The sequence below is a fragment of the Oryzias latipes genome, chromosome 23 (genome assembly GCF_053564925.1).
Source record: "Oryzias latipes strain Hd-rR chromosome 23, Olatipes_Hd-rR_3.1".
NCBI lineage: Eukaryota > Metazoa > Chordata > Actinopteri > Beloniformes > Adrianichthyidae > Oryzias > Oryzias latipes.
Window position 1 is genome coordinate 5136484 of NC_136259.1, and position 21869 is coordinate 5158352.

Sequence of the window (21869 nt, forward strand, 5' to 3'; positions counted from 1 at the left end):
CACTACAACACCTTGAGTTTCCAACATTAAGTTCTTTCACAACTCCGTTTTTTAGAAACAGAACTTTTTTTTATCTCATATGCGCCACAATCATCAAAAATGACAAGAAATAAAGACTTGAACTGTTTAAGTTAATCTGTAACTTAATATAAAATCAGAGTTTCACTTTAAAAAATGAATGACAAAGAAAGTATTAAACCTTTTCACCAAAATTTCTGTTTTTTATATCCACCTGTAAACTGTTTGTAAATGGCTTCCTGAGTCAGATTGACATTTTTTGATTCCATATGGTATAGCATTTTTATTAAAGTTCTGACATTTTTTTAGACTTTCAATAAATGAACATAAGACACAGAAGTCTGATCATTTCCCTACTTTGACCTCCAGCCTGAAAGAAGCAGCCGTGACCTTTAGAGAGTCCCATGTGAATTAAAACATGAGATCTTGCCTGGTGTGTTATTTCCCTGCAGCTGTAAAACTGTTCTGATAAGGAACGTGAAAAGTCATTTCATGCTCTAAAGCCTCAGGATTTTATTCTGCTTGTTCTCATCAGAGTGAAATGCTCTCTTCTCTGTTCCTTTGAAATGCAGATTTTAAAAACACAGAACAGAAGGACTGCAGAAAATGAGTCACTAGGAACTTGACCTACATTCTTTAAAGCATGGGGGGGTAACTACAGGCCTCAAAGGCCTTTGAATGTTTTCCAGATATCAGTGCTCTACTCACAGCTGATACCTGGATCAGGTGTGTTCAGTCAGTATGTTGCGAAACAAGCAGGAATGGGATTTTTGGTCCCCACCCCCACTATGAAGGACATTTACCTCTACAGTCGTAAGATTGAAATCTATTCAATTTTATTGATATAGCCCAATATTACAACAATAGTACAATAATTGTACCAGTAATTGTATTATTCAATGACTGATTTCATGGCTAAACTAAACAGACTAAACCAAATTGGACATCCCTGCCCTTAGACGCTCCTTCTTGGTAAAGAAATACTCCTAAAAAATTGTCTTCCGGGGATTCAGGGGGAAAAAAAAGAAACCTCAGGGATGTCCACATGAAGAAGGGATCAACAGTGGCTGGATGGCTCAGTCAGCTGAATGTAGGACTGACGCATGGGAAACCAGGGTTTATTTCCCTTCATGCTACTGTCTGTCTATGTAGCTACAAGGGGCCCCAAGTCAGGATCCCCCTGGACCGGTCTCCAGCCCGGAGAAAACGCAGGGTTGTGTCAGGAAGGACACTTAGAAAAAGATTCTCTGCCAATCCACCTGTGCGAATTAGTGAAAGCTGATTTGGTGTGGCGACCCCTGAAGGGATTTGCTCGTTCTCCCATTAAGTGAGCAAATCAACCCTCAGTTCAGCAAAACCTCGTGATGGGTCTTAAAACCATTGAGAGCTCATTCACTCTGGTTTTTTTAGAGGGCGAGGACATTTTTCATTTTGTAAAATGTTAATGAGAAGAAACCAAAGTCTAGACCCACTTTGGCTTCTTCATCATTACTCGTCTGGAAGTCCGTCTGCAGTTTTGCAGATCTGCTCGATGTGATGTCACCGGGACAGGACTTTAGTGTTTCTTCTCGTCTCTGGAGATGGAAGCAGCCGCACTGGCAGAGACTTAGCACCTCTCAAAGTCCCTCATCTTCACTGAAAACATGGAGTCTATAGGAGCAAAGCCATCATGTCCTTGATGTTCAGGCTTCCTGGAACAGTGAATGACTCTTAAAGACAAACCGAGTCATTCAATCAATGATCCTCCTCTCCCTGATGGACTGTGGGCGTTGGTGATCCAGGAACGTTTCAGCTTCAGCAGGTTCAGATTATTGTCTCAGATGTTCTGGCTGTTCCGGCTGTGGGTGGTGTAGAGCGACCCCCAAGAGTCTCCATAGATAATAGCTCATTATTTGGTTTGATGGATCTTTTAGTTTTTAGTTTTTTTTAGTTTAGTTGATTTTAACTGCTAATTAATCCTATTAGTTTTAGCATAGGCTATTTTATGTATTTATTTTAATTTTATGCATCTTATTCTCAATTTTAAGTTTATATCTACATCTTATGTCTTTAATTTTAACATCTTGTCATGATTTTAGCCCCAGTGTTTTTTGTGGAGATCTTTTCCTCCAGGGCTTGCCGGCTTGGTGGGTGGTTGTTGCTGCAGTTGTTGCCCTTGGTGGGGCAGCTGGAGTCTTACTTTGCAGCTTCACGGCTGTGAAGTGGACCCCGTTGCTGTCCCAGCTTGGGAGGGCACTGTGGCGATGCAAGCTGGCTCCTGTTATGAAGAGATTCCCAAAAACTGTTTTAGTCATTATTCACTGTACGTGGGGGTCATGGGTCGTGTGTTTTAACGGAGGGGAGCAGTGATGGGTGGGTCGGGTTTTTACTGTAATATTGTGTGTTTTTTGTTTTTGTTTTTAATGTTAAAGCGCTTCGAGCTGCGCAATGGAGGAGAAGCGCTATTTTATAAATAAAGTTTGATGTTTTTTAGATGTTTTAGGGTCTGGGTATCATTAAAAAATTCCAGAATTGATTTGATTCTATTTGAATCTACATGGTTTACACATTTAGACATTTTTGTATAAAAATACAATGATAACCAATACATGGTTTGAAGATCTTCATATTAATCCCATACAGTTCACTTGCTGTAAATGTGTTACTGTAATAATAAACCAATGAGATTGTTAACATCATACAGTCTTACATGATTTTTCAGACGGAGAAGCTCCAACTGGAATGTGCCGATTGTTGGGAAACCTCCACCATGTGGGGCTCGCGCTACAGCTTTACACTGTATTCCAGAAGTTTGGAGCAGAAAACACTGCTTTAGACCACAAACGGTTACTTAGAAAAAAGTTTCCTTAATAGAGTTTGGAAAATGCCTGCCTGTGAGTCTATAAAGCTGATCAATTAATCAGCCATTCATGTTTAGGTTGACCGAGCGTTAGCATTAGCCGTTCTATGGGAAATTCCATTATTTGTTAGCATTAAGCTAGCGGACTTTAGCTTTATTGCTGTTATGCGTTTGAACACCGGAAATGGAAAGGCATAAAAGATCAACCTGTGCTTTATGGATCGATTCAGATCGATTTAATCAACCCAGCCCTACTGAGACCTCCTGTACCTTCCTCACGTGGGTTCATGATGAAGACCTGCAGCTATCAGAGTGGTTTTGGTTTTTGGTGACTCCTAGAAAGGGACAGAGGGAACTTTTGGGGCTCAGGTGTGTCTTCATCATTCAGCTGTTAAGCATTTGCTGGTTCAGCTGTCAGCAGACTGGTAGACTTCTCCTCCACCTCCTTGTCTTCATCTCAGAAGTTGTCCCACTTTTCTCCTTTACTGAGTGTGCTGCATGCTGAGCCGACACATCCTGACAGTTTCAGGTCTCTGGGACTCGATTTAGTTCAGGATCCAGCAGGTTTCCCCCGAGTCTTCCTCACCGTTGGAGCAGCTCCGGCAAAAGGCTGCGGTTGACGTCGGTGAGAAAGCCAGAGAAACTGTTCCTGCTGACGCAAACACAAGCCCATCGCTGCAGCACTTCAAAGGCTCTGCTGAGGCTCATGGGAATCCTAGCAAGGCTTTGATTTAAAGTCGGAGGCACATTGGATGAGGTTGGTAAGAAGCAAGAATTTTGTGATCAAGTGTTCAATTCAGCATTTTAATACAGCGCAGAAGCAAAAGACGCCTCCTCCTGAGTGACATCAAACAGAACGACCAATGATTTCAGTCTGAGGCCTGATATCAGGGGCGAAGTCGACCAAACCTCTGTCCAGAACTTCTTGAGGCCATTACATGTGAATGAGAAGGACTTTTATGTCTTTATCCAGATGAGCTGTGGTGTTAAGATAATGTGACCTGTACCACTTCAAACGGGACTGAGCAGTGACGGGGCATAAAGACAACAAATGAAATTGTTCTAGTGTTGAATTGCAGTTTTCTTGTGGAAGGGAGGTGTCCAGACCTTCCTCGAACGCTGCTCTGGGTCATAGGGGGAAATGAGAAGAAACAACTGTTGTCCAGCGAGAAGCCGAATTAACAGCAAAGCAGAGATAATCAGAGATGCCATTAGCAGATAGAATCGTAAAAGTAGGGACCACAAACTCAACTTGTTTCACTATTGAGTCTGATGCTAAGAAGGGAGGAAGTTGCTAAGAAGGGAGGAAGTAGAGGCTGTAAACAGTGACCCTCGTAGCTGAATAACAAGAATACAGATCTCCATAAAGGCTCTTGTGACCAGAGGAAGCCTTGCAGTTAGTCTTCAACAAATCCAACCGTTTTTCCAGCTCTGTCGGGCGGTGTAAGACGGAGGCTGGGTGGGAGGAGCAAAGCAGGTTGAAAAGTTCTTGTTCTTTTTCTCATCTTGACTTCAGGGCAGAAGGATGGATGTGCTCACCTTGGAGTTTAGTTTTGTCATTGGTGAGCTGCTTCTTTTATCTGACATCGCTGCAGTCTGCGATTGATGTCTGACCAGGTGGATCAAAAGGCTGTTTAATTTTGTCCCTATTTGAAGCCACACTGCAACAGGAACTACACTTTTATCTTTATGGCTTTTTTGGTACCTGCCCACAAGCCCCATCTTTATTTAGTTAGTGGTGGATGAAAAGAGGGCATACTGCCACCTACTGTATGGGGGAACATCCAGGATGAGATTCGGATCATCACAGGCCAGACTGCTAGAACAGTGGGGATTAGTTTCTCTTTTTGTATTTTATTGGGTCAAATTATTGGAAATGCATCTCCATACATGGTCCACAAATCGATACAAAACAGATTCAAATAACTTTGTGGAGCTAGATATAAGATAGATATAAACTTTATTAATCTCCCAAAGGAGAAATTCAGGTGTCCGGTAGCAAAACACACAACCACACACAATAAACAACAGTAAAATGACAGTTCACAAAATAAAATATCAGTTCATATCAGGCAGGTTCATTAAACAGTCTGATAGCTGAAGGCTGAAGATACGATACAGTCCAATTCTTTTACCTAAATGGATACAATCTAGATATAATTCATTTGATGTTAATAATATATAATATAACGGGGGTTGTTGACAATAATTGTGGTTGATGATCCGATTCTCTGACCTAAATGGATCCAGGACATCTTTAGCCAAAATTCATCCAGTGTGACTCAGAGGTAAATTCCTGCTACTGAACAGTGAAGTTTTCCAGATTCCTTGGATTTCTTGCTAGATAATCAAGTGTAATCAAATATGTGTCCAAACAAACAAGTAAACAAGAATTAATGGTAAATCTGATTCATCATTACCTTTCTACCTTCTTTCGAAGGCCCAAAGCGCTTTACAGTCACATTCACCCATGCACACACACATTCACACACTGATGGTGGCTCCGCTGCCGAACACTGGCGCCAACCTCCCACCAGAGGCAAGGTGCCCAAGGACACCTCGACACATGGGTGTGCAAGCCGGGAATCGAACCTCTTACGATCATGGGTCGACCGCCCTACCGCTGCACCACGGCCGCCCAATAAATGGGCCTCTCACTCTCTGCGGGTGGTTTTTCCTCCGAGCTGGGGTCCTGGGAGCTTGAGGGTCCTGCAGTATCTTAGTTGTTCCTAGCACTGCGCTTTGCTGGACTGAGAGGTCTGAGGTCTTTCCAGGTATCTGTTGTAGCCACTCCTCCAGCTTGGGGGTTACTGCCCTGAGTGCTCCAATTACCACAGGCACCACTGTCACCTTCACTTTCCAGGCTTTCTCCAGTTCTTCTCTGAGTCCCTGGTATTTCTCCAGTTTCTCATGTTCCTTCTTCCTGATGTTCCCATCGCTTGGCACTGCCACATCCACCACAACGGCTTTCCTCTGTTCTTTATCCACCACTACAATGTCTGGTTGGTTCTCCATTACCATCCTATCAGTCTGGATCTGGAAGTCCCACAGGATCTTTGCCCTCTCATTCTCTACCACCTTTGGGGGTGTTTCCCCTTTTGACTTTGGGGTTTTCAGTTCATATTCTGCACACATGTTCCTGTATATTATTCCAGCCACCTGATTGTGGCGCTCCATGTATGCTTTCCCTGCCAGCATCTTACATCCTGCAGTTATGTACTGGATTGTTTCAGGTTCCTCTTTGCACAGCCTACACCTTGGGTCTTGTCTGGTGTGGTAGAGCTGAGCCTCTATTGCTCTGGTGCTCAGGGCTTGTTCCTGAGCTGCCAGGATGAGTGCTTCAGTGCTGTCCTGTAGGCCAGTCCTTTCTAGCCATTGGTAGGACTTCTTAAAATCAGCCACTTCAGTTATGGTCCGATGGTACATCCCATGCAGGGGTTTGTCTTCCCATGAGGATCTGTCCTCCTGCACTGTATCCTCTGCTCTCCATTGCCTGAGACATTCACTGAGCACACTGTCATTTGGGGCCTTGAGTTTGTTTCAAGATGTAATCATAATAAGATGGCCAAAGGAAGAGATACAGACCACGGATATATATATTAAAATTTTTTTCAGGGATTGTTTGAAGTGATGTGGGGAAAAAAGGCTTCTCCTGTGTTTAGTGAACACATCCCTCACCGTGGTTCACCTTCATCTAATTGGAATTGACTTGGTAGAACAAGAAGAGAAACTGACAAAGTTTGCTGAATATTTACTTCCTGACTGATTTTTTACCTTTTTTCCCCACATGATGTTGTTTGTATTTGTGGTTTTTAACCTATAAAGCTGTGACTCAGAGGACTAGATGTATTTTTTGATGTCTGTATCTTTCAGTGGCGGACCGTGCATGAACACGCCTGGGCCTTCCGTCGTGCTACGCCTGAATCACTCAACCCCTCTCTAACCATTTTACAATTTAGAAACCAGCTTTGCATTGCAGATTGAAAATTCCTGTAGCCACAATAAATGCCTCTAAATAAACCGAATAAACAAAACAGTAAACAAATCTCATCAAGCAACTACAGCCAACAAAATACATAGAAAATAACCACATACATCTTAAATATCATTTATGATACTTACCATTTCACTCATCAAAAAATCTGATTATTTGAAAACAAAATCCATCCTCCTCTCTTTCCTCTAAACCAGTGGTCCCCAACCCCCGGGCCGTGGACTGGTACCGGTCCGTGGGTCATTTGGTACTGGGCCGCAGAGAAAGAATAAATAACTTACATTACTTCAGTCTTATTTATTTCGGAATCTGTAAGATGTTTTATTTTGAAAAATTGCCTGATTCTCTGTTACTGTCAGGTGGGGAGGGCTGGTGAGCAGGAAGGACCCAAAATGCAGAGACGGGAGGCACACGGTTCCAAGGCAAGGGGTGTATTCTAAATCAGTGTTTTTCAACCAGTGTGCCGCGGCACACTAGTGTGCCGTGGGAGATGGTCAAGTGTGCCGTGGAAAATTGCCCTCATTAACTGATCTAAAAACATTAACCATCTCCAGGAAATCAGCTCTTTGTTCATCCAAACAGGTCCTGATAAAACACTGAGTAGTTAGGAATATGAAAGATCATAAAATACTTATTTCTTTGTGTTTAACTGATTCTATTAAAGACATTTTGATAAGAATGACGGTACAGCGATTTACCTGCAGCTATAACTGTTTTCTGAAAAGTCCCGCAGCTTTTACTGTCTCCACGACTCCACCAATCATTCTTGAAGGCTTAATCACATGTCATCAGTCTGACCAATCAGAAGTGTTTAAAGTCTAAACTTCCTTGTTCCAATTTAGCTCATAACTCACTCAGTTCCAACAAAAACACCAGCTAAAGCTCGTCTTTAGCGGTGTAGCTTTCCACAGAATCCGGTATCAGACCGTGGAACAAGTGAACAAAACCATGAAACTCAGAGAAGCAAGTGTTTCTGCCGGTTTCTCGCTGTATTCACACTACATCTCCCATGATGCATTTGCTTAAAGGGACAGCGCCTTAGCGTACAATGAGTCGTCCTTGTTACACGGATTGAAACCACAACGAACATACAGTTTGTATGTAACTTAACTTTTATTACATCTTTTAGAAAAAACATCTGCAACTTCCTGCTTTTTCTGCCACAATTATCACAAAAATGCACGTCAGATTGCCGGGGGGGGGGGGGGGGGGGCTGTAGATCAAAACAGACTATGAGTTTCTGCTTTTTTTTTGGGGGGGGGGGGGGGGGTGCTGGTGTGCCGCGGGATTTTTGTCAAGGTTAAAGTGTGCCGTGGCTCAAAAAAGGCTGAAAAACACTGGTCTAAATAACAAAAAGTGCTGCAGAGCAGGAACACAAAACTAAAACTAAACTTACTGGGGCATAGCATGAGAACATGGCATGAAGGGAGTCAGGGAAGAGACGTTAGAGACGTTACATGAGAGACATTAATGGACCAGCACAAGAAGAAGGCAGAGACAAGACTTAAATACAAAAAGGACCGACAAGACACAGGTGAACGTGATCAGAACAGATTGGGACCAGGAAAGCAATACTCAAAAGCATGACAAAAACGGAAACCTTTCAAAATAAAACAGGAAACAGAACTCAAACATGACAGAAACAAGATGAAAAGCAAAAACCAAGAGAAAGAAACCCAAACCATGACAATTCCGTCGTATGTCACTCTAGACCAAGGGAGGCTCTCGAGCCGCATGCAGCTCTCAGCCAATGAGCATGTGGCTCTTTGCGTCTCATCATATTGTGGCGACCCGGGGGTTAGCCCCGCCTTCAGCCCCTAAGACTCACGGGAAGTGGGGAATCTTGGGGGTAAAACCATTAGTGACGTGGCTATGAGCAGAAGTGAGATTCATAATGTTTGGGTACTGACAGTAGAGTTCAAGTAAATGCACTATTAAGCTGGTAAGAGGCAAATTAATACTTGTCTACTTGCTACAGTGGTGAGCAAGCTGAGTCGTTTCAATTTTCATAAACATATCATCAATTTATTGTTTTTCGTGACCAAGATCCATCATAAAACTTTAAATAAAAAATTATTTAAGAATTCCTATTTTTTTACTGAAAGTCAAAATTAATTTATGCTATACTCAACTGAAATAAAACTTGAAATAAACACAAGTACAATACTTGCTGTTGTGTTGTAGGGAGAGGAGTGTTTTATGGAAAATAATAATTGCTTGTTTGTGTGTGTCCGTCTTGGCAGGTCAATGTGTGGTGTGGCTCTTTGACTCTCACAGTGAAAAAATCTGTCTCTTGGTGTCAAACTTGTTCGGCACTCCTGCTCTAGACACAGGCCAAGGCACTCTTCTCGGTCATGTGATAGGTTACTGCGAAAATAAAACCCAGGAGCTAGCAAAATGAGTAAAAAACAAACGTCTTTGGAAAGTTTCTTTGCCAAGGGGAAAACGCCCAGCCAGGACACAGAAGAGGAGCCTTTGACTTCTGGAAAAAAAAGAAAGCTACATTTAATAGACAGTACTTCTTTTTTGCACCATGAGTGTGGGAAGGGGAGAGGATGATGAGACCTGTGCGATGTACAATGTCATGCATGTCAAAATAAAAGCTCAGGGTTTGTCTTGTCACGTCTCTGTTCCCCCTTCGTCGTAGTGTTGCTATATTACTCATCAGCCGACATTTGAAAGACAGGTCCGTGAAAACTTTGTGTGACGTCATACTGGTCTTTGGCGTTAAAAAAGGTTGGGGACCGCTGCTCTAAACAGTTCCATCACTCTGTCATTTAGATTATCGTCTTCAGTTCCATCAAGAAGTTTCTATTCCATCAGGGCCAGTGCTGAGAGCCCAGTCTCTCCAGAGTTGTTTCTGCTAAGGTTTCAATTAGCTTTAGAGCCGAAAATGTCCGCTCAACAGACGCAGACACGGGGAAGGTCAGCGCCAAACACACAAACCCGTACTGCTGCTTCATGATCTCACTTAGATTTTTCTGATGAAGGAAGTTAAGGAGATCAGTGGGAAATTTTCCTGCTAAATCCTCTATGGATACAAGACAGTCAGCTCTGTTTTTAACTGAGATGGATGTCAAGGCTGCATGTGACTTCCTGAAACTTCTGTCCAATCAGAAGGTCTGAATACTGTGACGTTGCCTAACCCTGCTAGAAGGCCCTGCTGACACCAACTCAAAATCTGACATTGATTTTGCATTCAGAGGCCTTAAGAACGGAGAGTGACGGCCTCTTTAGCTCTGACCCTGCCTGGCAACAAAGGACAGCTGAAATCTGATTGGTTAAATGATCCAATATGAAAATACATGTCTGTCTGGAAGCAGCATAACCATCACAAACACAGTAAAAGGGAAGGGACAGACCATTTGGAATGATTAAATGAGTATGCATGGACAAAATATAATGAACACATGATTCAGATATTTGTTTTAGGCCTTTGAAGAAGGCCTGGAAGGCCCTGACGACCCACTACTGGTACCTACGTCCTCCCAAGCAATGTGTGGCAGAAAAACCCCTCAGCAGCGGTCGTGTCACAAATGACATTTTGCAAAGCCCCCAACCTCCACCCCCAGCTATTTCAAATGTCAAACAGCTGAATGTCTCTATTAGCAGTTTAGTATCGTTGGACGCTGCAGCTTCATTCTTAACTCCTGGACTCGTCTCTCTGTCTCCCCTTTGCTGCGTTTGGAGACTGAGTTGTGGTGGTGGGGTGGGGGTTTCAACATCATGACCAGCTTTATGTGTGTTGATGATAGCCTCCTCCACCCACAGAGAAGCCCCTTCTCCTCTCTCCTCTGGAAGCTCATTCATCCTCGCCATTGGGCAGAGTTGGCGAGCAGCAAGCCTTAGAGCTCAGGGTCCGTTTGGTGGAGGAGGAGAACCGGGCACTACGACACAAGCTGAGTCGCCCCCCCAAAGACCCTTACGCACAGCGGCCACAGGACGTCCGCGGGGGGAACCACAGCCGCACCCATTCGGAGGAGGGAACAGGTGACAGCGATGGGCAGAGGAACGCGGCGGCGGGGAACGCCTCTGACTGCGTCCAACAGCCGACTGTAGACAAGTGCGAGGTAAAACCCCTCTATCAGGACCACTCAGAGGGGGGGAGGGGGGGGGGGGTCACTGAGACTGAAACTGTGCCTGGAGTTCAGATTCCTAAAACTGCCAGCTGAAAGTTGCCAAAAGACTTCCTAGGAACTCATGAGCGTCGTCACCAGACAGTAGATGCAGATGTTTCGCTCCAAGCGTCATGGTGTCCTCTGGTCCACAGACCATCCACGTGGCCATCGTCTGCGCCGGGTACAACGCCAGCCGGGATGTGGTGACGCTGGTCAAGTCTGTGCTCTTCCACAGGTACTGCTCCCCACCCCAACCCAGTCAGCTACAGTTCCCCAGCCCCAGGTGGTCGTTGGTTCAATTCCCAGAACTCCCACTTAATATCTATGTCACGTGTATGTTTTATTGGGCGGGGTCCGGAACCCCCTGACTGCCCCCTGTGGGTTGAGTTGAATTATGAGAATCAGTTAGAAAATTCTCAAAAAAACATAAAAGAATTTTTTCACCAACAATGTTTTTTTTCCAACTTGGATCCAAACGCTCCTGAACTTCAGGATCAGGTGCCGATCATGAAGATCCTGAGCCTCCTGCAGAGGAAGAGGGTCCTGAATGTAGAAACTCCATGACAGATGAGGTCTTCATCTCTTCTTAGGTGATGATGCTGCAGCTTAAACTGAAGCAGACTTTGCATTCTGGATACAATTCTTCAAATGTTCAGCTGGGAGACTCCTGGTGTGTCCTGGTTGGCCATGCACTGAGTGAGGCAGTGAAGGTTGTGGCTGCTCTGAAGGTCAGGTCAGGACCCCTCCTGCTGACCTCAGAGGTCAGGAGAAGAGCAGATGATCAGTCCACTCTGATAAACATGTGCTGCAGATCTCTGATCTCCTGATTCTGCTTGAGGAGAAGGAGGAGGATCAGAGTTTTCTTCACTTCCAGGCGCGTTCCAGCCAAAGAGTTGGTTTGATGACTTTTTTCCCCGGCTGGATGCTGGACGCTGGACCCTTGCCTGGGTACGTTGGGGGTGTGGCTTCGTTGCCTCCCCACGGCGTGTGAATGAGAATATTGGGAGCAGTCAAATGGTCTCAGGACTGCAACCCATTCGGTTCTTTCCCATTTAACCCAAAAATGCAGGAACTTCTGGGTAAAAAATTGTTAGTTCCAGGATAGTTCAGAGGAGGAGGAGGAGACACTCAGATAAAGGAAGGTGGTGATGGACGACTTCAGATGAAGGTGAGGATGAGGAGGGCAGTTCATCTAAAGATAAAAAGAATAACATGATGGATGGATCAGCTTTGACGTGTTGCAGTCCGTCCTCTCAGGGCAGATCTGGACACCCATCTCATCTGATCTCACTTAGAAGGGTTAGTCCTCGTTAGTCCATGGATGGGAGACTGTCTGGGACAACCGGGTTGCTTACTGCAGCCACATGAAGGTGCTCTCCAGTGTTTCCATGTGCTTGTCCCAAGTCCGGTTAGAAGCAAATGATTTGGTCAGGAAAGGGCATCTGCTGTAGAAACTGAAGCTGAATGTGTGATGATTCCCTGTGTTGAGCAACTTGAAGAGAACACAAACCCAGAGCAGATCCTGATCTGGACTCGGATCTAGATCTGGATCGGCCCTAATCTGGATCCAGCACGGCTCAGCCTCCCTTTGCTGTTTTGGTTCTGCAGAAAAAACCCGCTTCATTTCCACTTCATCACTGACTCGATCGCTCAGAAGATCCTGTCTGCACTCTTTCACACCTGGATGGTCCCTGCGGTGCGAGTGGCCTTCTACGACGCTGACGAGCTGAAGGTGAGGTAACTCCGCCTCCTGTGGCAGCGGCTCAGCGTGAAGGCGCCGCCAACATCCCTCTGCTGTGCTCTTTCAGTCGGAGGTATCCTGGATCCCCAACAAACATTACTCGGGGATCTACGGCCTGATGAAGCTGGTCCTCACCAAGACGCTGCCCTCAGACCTGCAGAAGGTCATCGTTCTGGACACGGACATCACCTTCGCCACCGACATCGCTGAGCTCTGGGCCGTCTTCCACAAGTTCAAAGGTGAGCATCTTCTTGAGGGTCTCCGGTTCAGGAGCCGCCCTTTGCTGTGTGGTATTTGCGTGAAATATTCACAGATGTATCATAACGAGTGAACCGTGCTAAAACCACGGAAGAAGTACGAATAAACCAAAGAACACGTAAAACAACGTAAAACATGAACCGTTCATGATGTTTGTAATAATAATAATAATAATAAATTTTATTTAGAATGCGCTTTACATTTTAGATAAAATCCCAAAGCGCTACAATGGAGGCAGAAATAAAAATGATTTACAATAAGAACAAGGTAAGACAAAAATAAAACAACAATGAAAGTACTAAAAAGCATTATTAAAAAGAAAAGTTTTTTAAGCCTTTTTTGAATGTGCCAAGGCTTTGTGGGGCTCTGAGGGATTGTGGAAGATTGTTCCAGAGTCGAGGGGCAGCAGCCTGAAAGGCTCTGTCTCCCATAGTGGTTAGCCTGGTCCTTGGCTGATGAAGGCAGTGTGTGAAATTGGAACGGAGGAGTCGTGAAGTGGCGTGCAGGGAAAGGAGCTCACTGAGGTAGGCAGGGGCAGTTCCATGGACGCATTGGTAGGTGAGGAGACAGAGTTTGTATTGAATTCTGGAACGAATGGGTAACCAGTGAAGTGACTGAAGGACAGGAGTGATGTGGTCAAATTTGCGTCTCCTTGTCAGGACCCTAGCAGCGCAGTTTTGGATGTGCTGGAGCTTTTCCAGGCTCCTGCCAGGAATCCCAACAAGGAGAGCATTGCAGTAATCTAGTCTGGAGGAGACAAAAGCATGGATTAGTTTTTCTGCATCAGACTGGGTTAGTGAGGGGCGGAGCTTTGCAATGTTTTTCAGATGGAAAAAAGAGACTTTGCTCTGTTTAGATGGAAATCATTAGTGATTCATGCGTCAAACCCCGTAATTTGAATGTGATATGTGTGCTGTATTCGCGACATAAAAGGATACATCGTTGGTACATGTGTGAAAAGTCTGTTAGACGTTAATTGCACAATTAACGAACAATTGCACAAGTTTTACTTTTGAATAAACGACGTAAAATACGTGCAAAATACATAATTCTCACTCTAACTACCTGGGCGATCGGCACAGAATTTGTCCGCATCCTTTTGTTTTACGTATTTTCATTTCCCAAAAAAATGCATGAATTTTATATACTTTTATTGCAGGGGGATCAAACTCCGTCGCACAGGGGAGCGAAATCCAAAACACGCTTTAGGTTTTGGGCCGAACAAGGTCAACATGTATTGAACACACTGAAGCTAAACTTTAAAAACTTTTAAACCTTTAAAACTGAACTTTGTGAGCATAAAGATGAACAAATAAGGGCGTATTATTTCAGAATAAATGAAGTTAAACCTTAAATAAAATTCAACATTTTGCTCTCCATAAAATTATATTCTGTCAAAATCATACAAATAGGAACATGCTGCAGAACAAAACAAAAGAAACCTGGAAATGTTAATAACAAGAAATAACAAATAGAACATTCTGTTTTCTTTGCTCTTTTGTCCATTTCTGTTAAAACTGGACTCCTGCATCATTTTTAGTAATTAGTTCCTTTCTGCTTATTGTGTGACATCCAGTGTGTGTCTATGTGTAACATATCAGAGGGATTGGATTTTTTTAAATATTATTTTTAGGTCTTATAAAAAATTAAAAACTAAATCTTACAAATCATCAGTGGGATTACTTCAAAATATTTGGCATTTTCCTAATTTTGTGCATCACAAACAGTAAAAATCCTCCAAAAACTCTCAATACATTCATAAACAAATGATCTATTGTTTATGATCTCAAAAAGTGCAGCTGTTTTACTGCATTACCTGCTGTCTTTGTGTCAAATACTGACACCAATTAAATGACAGCCAGGCGTAAAAAATACATTTATGTGGAAAATAAAGACACGTCATAAAAATGTCTACAAAAGTTAATAAAGAATGACATTATTGGCATGAGCTGAGTCATCTAAAGGCATGCAATGATCCAAGGTATTGCGCAATCTTCACCCCCTCCCCTTTTCCATCACACATTTACGCCAACTTTTCAAATGCAGGAGCGCGTGCAGCTGCAGGGGGCGCCACTTCACAGGTTTCAGGATATTCCAAACTCTATAACAGATAATAGAAAACCAATAGTGGTGCAGATTTTTTTGTTTTTGTTTCCAAGCACTGAGCCGCTGCCCCCTTTAAATTTGCGCCCCGGGCAATTGCCCATATGGCCCATGCCTAAACTGCTACTGCTCAACAGACCAAAGACATTGAACAGCTCAAAACCAAATTCACGTAAAGACCCATCTTCCATAACCCTAGACGGGCGCAAATCGACGAATGACAAGTACAAGAAACACTTTTGAATGACGTAAATCATGCATGGATCACAAAAGCCTGAATTTTCATACGTGGAAAATCCACAGCATGAACGCAGTGGCTGTGGGACACAACCTTTAGTGAGGTCTTCACAGGACGGCGGCTTTCTGTGAGAGCAGAAAGCTGAGCTGACCTGACCGACCGGATGTTCGTGACCTGATCAAACATCCTCATCCTTCAAAGATGATCTGAGGTTTTGGGCCGTCAGTCAGTGTTTTGTTATTGGCCCTTGAGACCAAACAGAAGCGTAATGCTAAGGGGGGCCTTCATGCTTTGTCTGTGTTCTGTGATCAGGTCAGCAGGTTCTGGGTCTGGTGGAGAACCAGAGTGACTGGTACCTGGGGAACCTGTGGAAGAACCATCGGCCCTGGCCCGCTCTGGGCAGAGGCTTCAACACGGGTGAGTCCAGGACGGCAGCAGGCTGCTGCTGGGCGGCTTTTCAGGGGATGAGGGTTTCCATGGAAGACCTGGAGCCCCAGATAGGTTCACCGGGACGAACGTCCGTTCCACTGATGTCAACGGAAGAGTTTTCCAGCTGAACTTGTTCTTGCTGCTGAAGAAGCAGCAGGTCTTTCAGGCAGCTGAAGGTCCTGCACAAATCTGTAAAATCTTCTTTAATGTTTCCATCAGCTGCTTTTAAAACACAGTCCTCAGTCTCGTCGCTTGTCTGTGGCTTTGACTGTATGTGACAACTGGACTCAGTTAGCAAAAATATCCTGAAAAAATTAGGATTATCAAGAAGATGTTAAGAAAAAGGTATCATAGCCAGAATGGTTATTCTGACCAGTGCATGACTGAGTAACAGCTGCTAATTTCTCTATAGAAGTCTATGGGATGTTGGCGTCTTGGAACCAGCGGATACTTCCTGTTGGAACACCAGGGGAAGGGGGGGTCACAGTCTAGTTCTAAGACGCTTGTTTTCTAGGGGTCATCCTGCTGCTCCTGGATCGTCTGAGGAAGCTGCGCTGGGAACAGATGTGGCGTCTGACGGCAGAGAGGGAGCTGATGGGAATGCTGTCCACCTCACTGGCAGACCAGGTAAAACACACGGCTCAGCTTCACCTGTCAGACCTTATACGGCTAACGCGACGTTCATTCCGGCCTTGGTAGTGCCCCACTTTCAGGGAGCAGACATTCATTCTTTTTCTAACCGTTTTGTCCCCTTCGGGAACACGGAGCTGCCGGAGCCTATCTAGGGCCAATTTAGATTAAGCAATCAACCTATGAAACATGTTTAGACGGTGGGAGGAAGCCGGTGTCCCTGGAGAAAACCCAGGCATACACGGGGAGAACACGCAAACTCCACACAGAGAGGTCCCCCAATTGATGTTAGGTTTCAGGTCCCCCAGCCAGGACTTGAACCAGGGGCCTTGAGGCAAGAGCGCTAATCACTGCGCCACCGTGCAGCCTGCTAGTGAACAGTAGAAAAAAAAAAAGAGGATGAAGAAAGCCCCACCCTGCTTGTCCAGTGTGAACGTAGCTTTGGGTTGTGTCTGAATTCCTTTACTACTCACCACTTAGTGCACTATTTAGTGCGTTCGCCATTTTGTAGAGCTGTCCGAATGTACAATTAAAAAATCCAGAGCTCAACAAATTTCCCAGAAGTCTACAGTGCGCTTCACTAAATTGGCAAATAAATACCACAATGCATTGCGTTTTAACAATTTCTCATGTGAAAGAAAGTATTTACCATGTAGTTGCCATCCATCTGAATTGACTTTAAAATCCAGGGCACATGATATTTCGCACTATTTAGTTTTTTAGTAGTTATGGAGTAGGGCGGGAATTCGGACACAACCTTAGACTTCAATCTGAGAGGTCATTGTCCTCAAGGCTTCCGTCGACTCTAAATCCCTGGCTCCTGTTTGAAACATTTGAATCGTCTTCTATATTGTGTTAGTGTAGCCTGTCAGGAATTCCATGTCTCTGCGGGGTTGAAGGTCATGAGAGAACACACCGTTCTGTCTGCAGGACATCTTTAACGCTGTCATCAAGCAAAACCCCTTCCTGGTGCACCAGCTGCCCTGCTTCTGGAACGTCCAGCTGTCAGACCACACCCGCTCCGAGAAATGCTACAAAGACGTGTCCGACCTGAAGGTGAGCGCCGCTGTGGCCATGTTGATGCGCCCAAACCCCGCCGGACTCAGCCATCACACCTGTGCTAGAACCGCCTCTCCTCCTGATCAGGTGATCCACTGGAACTCCCCGAAGAAGCTGCGAGTGAAGAACAAACACGTGGAGTTCTTCAGGAACCTATACCTGACCTTCTTGGAGTACGACGGGAACCTGCTGCGCCGGGAGCTGTTCGGCTGTCCCAGCGAGGCTGACCACAACAGTGAGAATGTAGGTTTTTTTTAGGTTTCTTCTTCCTGAACAGAAGTCGTTTGGTAAATTCTGTTGATCATAAGAATCCAAAAACCATTCAGTTTTGGATGCCATAATGGGGGCATAACAGGGTCATGATGCGGTGATTGTGATAGACCTTGTTACCTCTCACGGTAACAGTGTGCAGAAAATCTCCAGAGCATTAGAAATCGAAATATAAAGACATGATTTAAAAAAACGGCTTCAGTTTCCAGAAGGTCCACAATGTCCTTGATCTCTGTTTGACTTTTCTGACAGCCTCTTTGGACGAGACTCTAGCCCAGTGTTTGTCTGCAGGACAGATCATCCTTCTGCAGATGTTTGTTTGCAACGGTCCTGAGAACTTTCGTATAACCATCCAGACTCTCATTGTGAAGCAGCTGGTCCTGGTAAACACTTGAACTTAGAGTTTTTGGATGATCGCATTTCGGCAGACATGCTCTTCATTGATTGGCTCTGAAGTGTCCACATGGAGCTTTTGTTGGTCTTCGTGGACTAAACTTGAGAAGCAGGTTCTGCATGACCTCTGCAGGTGATTCCTCACACACAGGTGTGGTCTTTGTGAACACGCTGAAGGTTTTCAGCTGAATTACCGTCAAGTCTCTGCAGATACGACAAGTTCGGACCTCAAACACCCTGTAGGCCTGTCGGCTGACCTCCCTTCACCACAAATGTGTTCCTCAACATAAGGGTCACTTCTGAAGTGACGATGACAAAGAGTCTCTGTGCTACCTCTGTAGCTCCAGAAGACTTTGATGGAGCTGGATGAAGATGATCCGTGCTACGAATTCCGGCGGGAGCGCTTCACCGTTCACCGAACTCATCTGTACTTTCTGCACTACGAGTACGAGCCCAGCTCTGATGGCACTGATGTCACTCTGGTGGCTCAGCTGTCTATGGACAGGTGAGCCAGCACACCTGCATCCCTGATTCTGTCTGGGGCAGTCCACTTTCCAAAGCACATCGACTGTTAGTCACTAAACGAAATGAAAATAAACCTGTATGCACCATTACTAAACATTCGAGGGGAAACCGTCACGTTGCTTCTTTGTCTAAAGACTTCCTCTGTGTCCGCATGGACGTTACTGACCCTTCAGTCCATCCACTGCTCAGAGAAACTAGAAGGACCTGCAGGCCAAACTTAGAAGATCTTTGTATGATTAGGTCTTAACCTTTAACACCAGAGCTTTAGCTTGGGTGTTTAGATTCTTTCAAATTCTGTAATGCTATGTTCACAACGAGCTCGTAAAACGTGCGGACGAGCAACCGCTATGTCTACATAAACACACCTATGTGCGCGTTTTGTACTTTTGCGTTCAAAACTATTGCGTCCACGAGTTGCTAAGCAAGTTTTGAAGTCTTTTTACGTTAAAATGCACAGCAATTAAACCCGTGAACTGAAAGTTAAACCATTTGAACTTTGACCAGTCAGGGACTCAGATTTGATAATGATGTGTGAGTAGCGTCCTTTTCAAAACACAAAAGTACCAACCGCTTGAAATCGATTATAAAGGAGAAGTTTATAATGGCCGTTTGTGCCTGTTTGGAATTCTATGACACCAAGTCTTTCATATATCAGAATAGAACTGTGAAAGAAAAATCCAAATTCCCCGGATTTCCACTGCTTAGACATTTTAAACAAAGTGTCTTCCAATCTGAGTACCTGCGCTGGTATCGGGTTGCGTCACACCTGTATCGAACAGGTTTTTGAACAATTTAGTCAAAAAAAAGAAATTCATTCAAAAACCTACATTAAGCACATTTTTGAAGCTGCCACCAATGCCCGTTGTGTATGTAGCTTCACTTTTAACCATTTACGTAACTGACGTCATTCTCACAGATTTTGAAGTGGAGAAAAGCAGCTTTGCACTGATTTGCAACACTTTACATTAGTAATGTGTTTCAGAACGGTGAAAAATGCCAATACATAGGTGTCATCGGCAACATTTCTGCTATTAAAGCGATAAACAGCATCAAAGCATTTTTCTTTAATAAACAGAACCAGAAGGACTCAACGTCTTGAACAGACATGTCCACAAAATAGCGAACGAGTTCACCTTTCAGGCAGCCAAAACTCTGCAGTCTCTTCCCCCCCCTAGGGTGGTAGCTAATTAACTCACCTGTTCAGCGTTCTATTTAAGTCCAGGTGTGCAGCCGTTCATTCTCTTTCTTACCGCAGCGCTGCATTCGTCGCCCCACCCTCCTCCCCGGCTTCCACCTGTGGGCTCCGTTTGGGGTTTCTTACCCTAAAGTTTATGGAAATTATCTCATGGAATTGTACGGAGCCTTATGCCAAAGTTTGTTAATGCCAGTTAAGATTTAAATTAAGTATGTGAAAATAAATGTATTCTACTGCAAGAGTTTTGTCTGACTGAAAAGTCCGGCCCATGGGCCAAATGCGGCCCACATTCAAATTTCCAACGGCCTCCCGGTTTCTTTCATAAAATAAATAATATGAGGCATCCAGCGCTTTCTAAAAACGGTGTATATGGTTTCTTGATTGTGGTTGGCTAAACTACGTTTTCATATGCACTACCAAACGAGACATGCTAACTGGGAATGAACGGTGCACCAAAAACGCTGCACTAAGCCACAGTGACTGATTATCTTCCTAAAGAGCGTCGATGTTGGATTAGACTGGTGCCGATAGAAGTCCTGGTGTCAACACTGTCATGTGTCTACAGGCTCCAGATGTTAGAGGCCATTTGTAAGCACTGGGAGGGGCCGATCAGCCTGGCTTTGTACCTGTCGGATGCTGAAGCACAGCAGTTCCTGAGGTATGCTCAGGGGTCAGAGGTGCTGATGAGTCGGGGGAACGTGGGCTACCACATCGTCTACAAGGAGGGGCAGTTTTACCCTGTAAACCTGCTGCGGAACGTGGCTATGCGGCAGGTCCACACCCCCTACATGTTTCTGTCCGACATCGACTTCCTGCCCATGTACGGCCTCTACGAGTACCTGAGGTGAGCTTAGAGGAACCTCCCCAGGCTGTCTCCACCTGTTGCTGGTGGCTTCTAATGCATTATGCCTGACTGTTCACAGGAAGTCTGTAGTTCAGCTGGACATGGCCAACACCAAGAAAGCTTTGGTGGTTCCAGCCTTCGAGACGCTGCGGTACCGCCTGTCCTTCCCCAAGTCCAAAGCCGAGCTACTGTCCCAACTGGACATGGGGACACTCTTCACCTTCAGGTGCAAACCCTTCTATTCAACAGAACATCTCATTTCCCAACAGTAATAGGACCAGAACTGTTACAGGGCCAGAACCGTTAAATTACCAAACCCTTACTAGACGCTGATCCGTAACTGGACCAGAATGTCATAGGACCAAAACCATTACAGGACCAGAACTGTTAGATTACCAAAACCTTACTAGATGCTGAACCGTATCAGGACCAGAACGTTACATTACCAAAACCTTATCAGATGCTGAACCCTAACCGGACCAAGCCATCACAGGACTAAAATCGTACTATACGCTAAATGTATTAGGACCAGAACCGCTACAGAACCAAAACCGTTACAGGACCAGAACCATTACAGGACCAGAACTGTTACATTACCAAAACCTTACTAGACGCTGAACTGTAACAGGACCAGAACAGTCACAGGACCAGAACCTTACTAGATGCTGAACCGTATCAGGACCAGAACGTTACAGGACCAGAACCGTTACATTACCAAAACCTTATCAGACGCTGAACCCTAACCGAACCAAGCCATCACAGGACTAAAATCGTACTATACGCTAACTGTATTAGGACCAGAACAGTTACATTACCAACACGTTACAAGAGGTTGAACGGTAACAGGACCAGAACTGTCACAGGACCAGAACCGTAACATTACCAACACCTTACAAGAGGTTGAACGGTAACAGGACCAGAACTGTCACAGGACCAGAACCGTAACATTACCAAAACCTTACTAGACGCTGAACCGTAACAGGACCAGAACTGTTACAGGACCAGAACCGTAACATTACCAAAACCTTAATGGACGCTGAACCGTTACAGGACCAGAACCAGTAAAGGGCCAGAACCGTTATATTACCAAAACCTTACTAGAAGTTGAACAGTAACAGGACCAGAGCTGTTACAGGACCGGACCTGTAACATTACCAAAACCTTACTAGACGCGAGGGGTTTATCGATACACTCAAATATCAATTTGGTTCGATT

General features: G+C 44.7%; 1 protein-coding gene across 2 annotated transcripts in view; it reads left to right on the forward strand.

Moving 5' to 3' along the window:
- The window catches only part of large1 (LARGE xylosyl- and glucuronyltransferase 1), a 42271-nt gene that overhangs the window by 11320 nt on the left and 9082 nt on the right, over positions 1-21869 (forward strand). The window contains exons 3-13 of one of the 2 annotated variants that reach the window (XM_023952349.2): positions 10623-10921; positions 11122-11204; positions 12578-12701; positions 12778-12949; positions 15622-15726; positions 16253-16365; positions 17299-17424; positions 17515-17670; positions 18432-18595; positions 20376-20654; positions 20734-20880. In XM_023952349.2, the coding sequence (XP_023808117.1) occupies positions 10623-10921; positions 11122-11204; positions 12578-12701; positions 12778-12949; positions 15622-15726; positions 16253-16365; positions 17299-17424; positions 17515-17670; positions 18432-18595; positions 20376-20654; positions 20734-20880 (1768 nt within the window). The remainder of the gene's footprint in view (positions 1-10622; positions 10922-11121; positions 11205-12577; positions 12702-12777; positions 12950-15621; positions 15727-16252; positions 16366-17298; positions 17425-17514; positions 17671-18431; positions 18596-20375; positions 20655-20733; positions 20881-21869) is intronic. The other variant, XM_078941705.1, reaches the window with a different exon arrangement.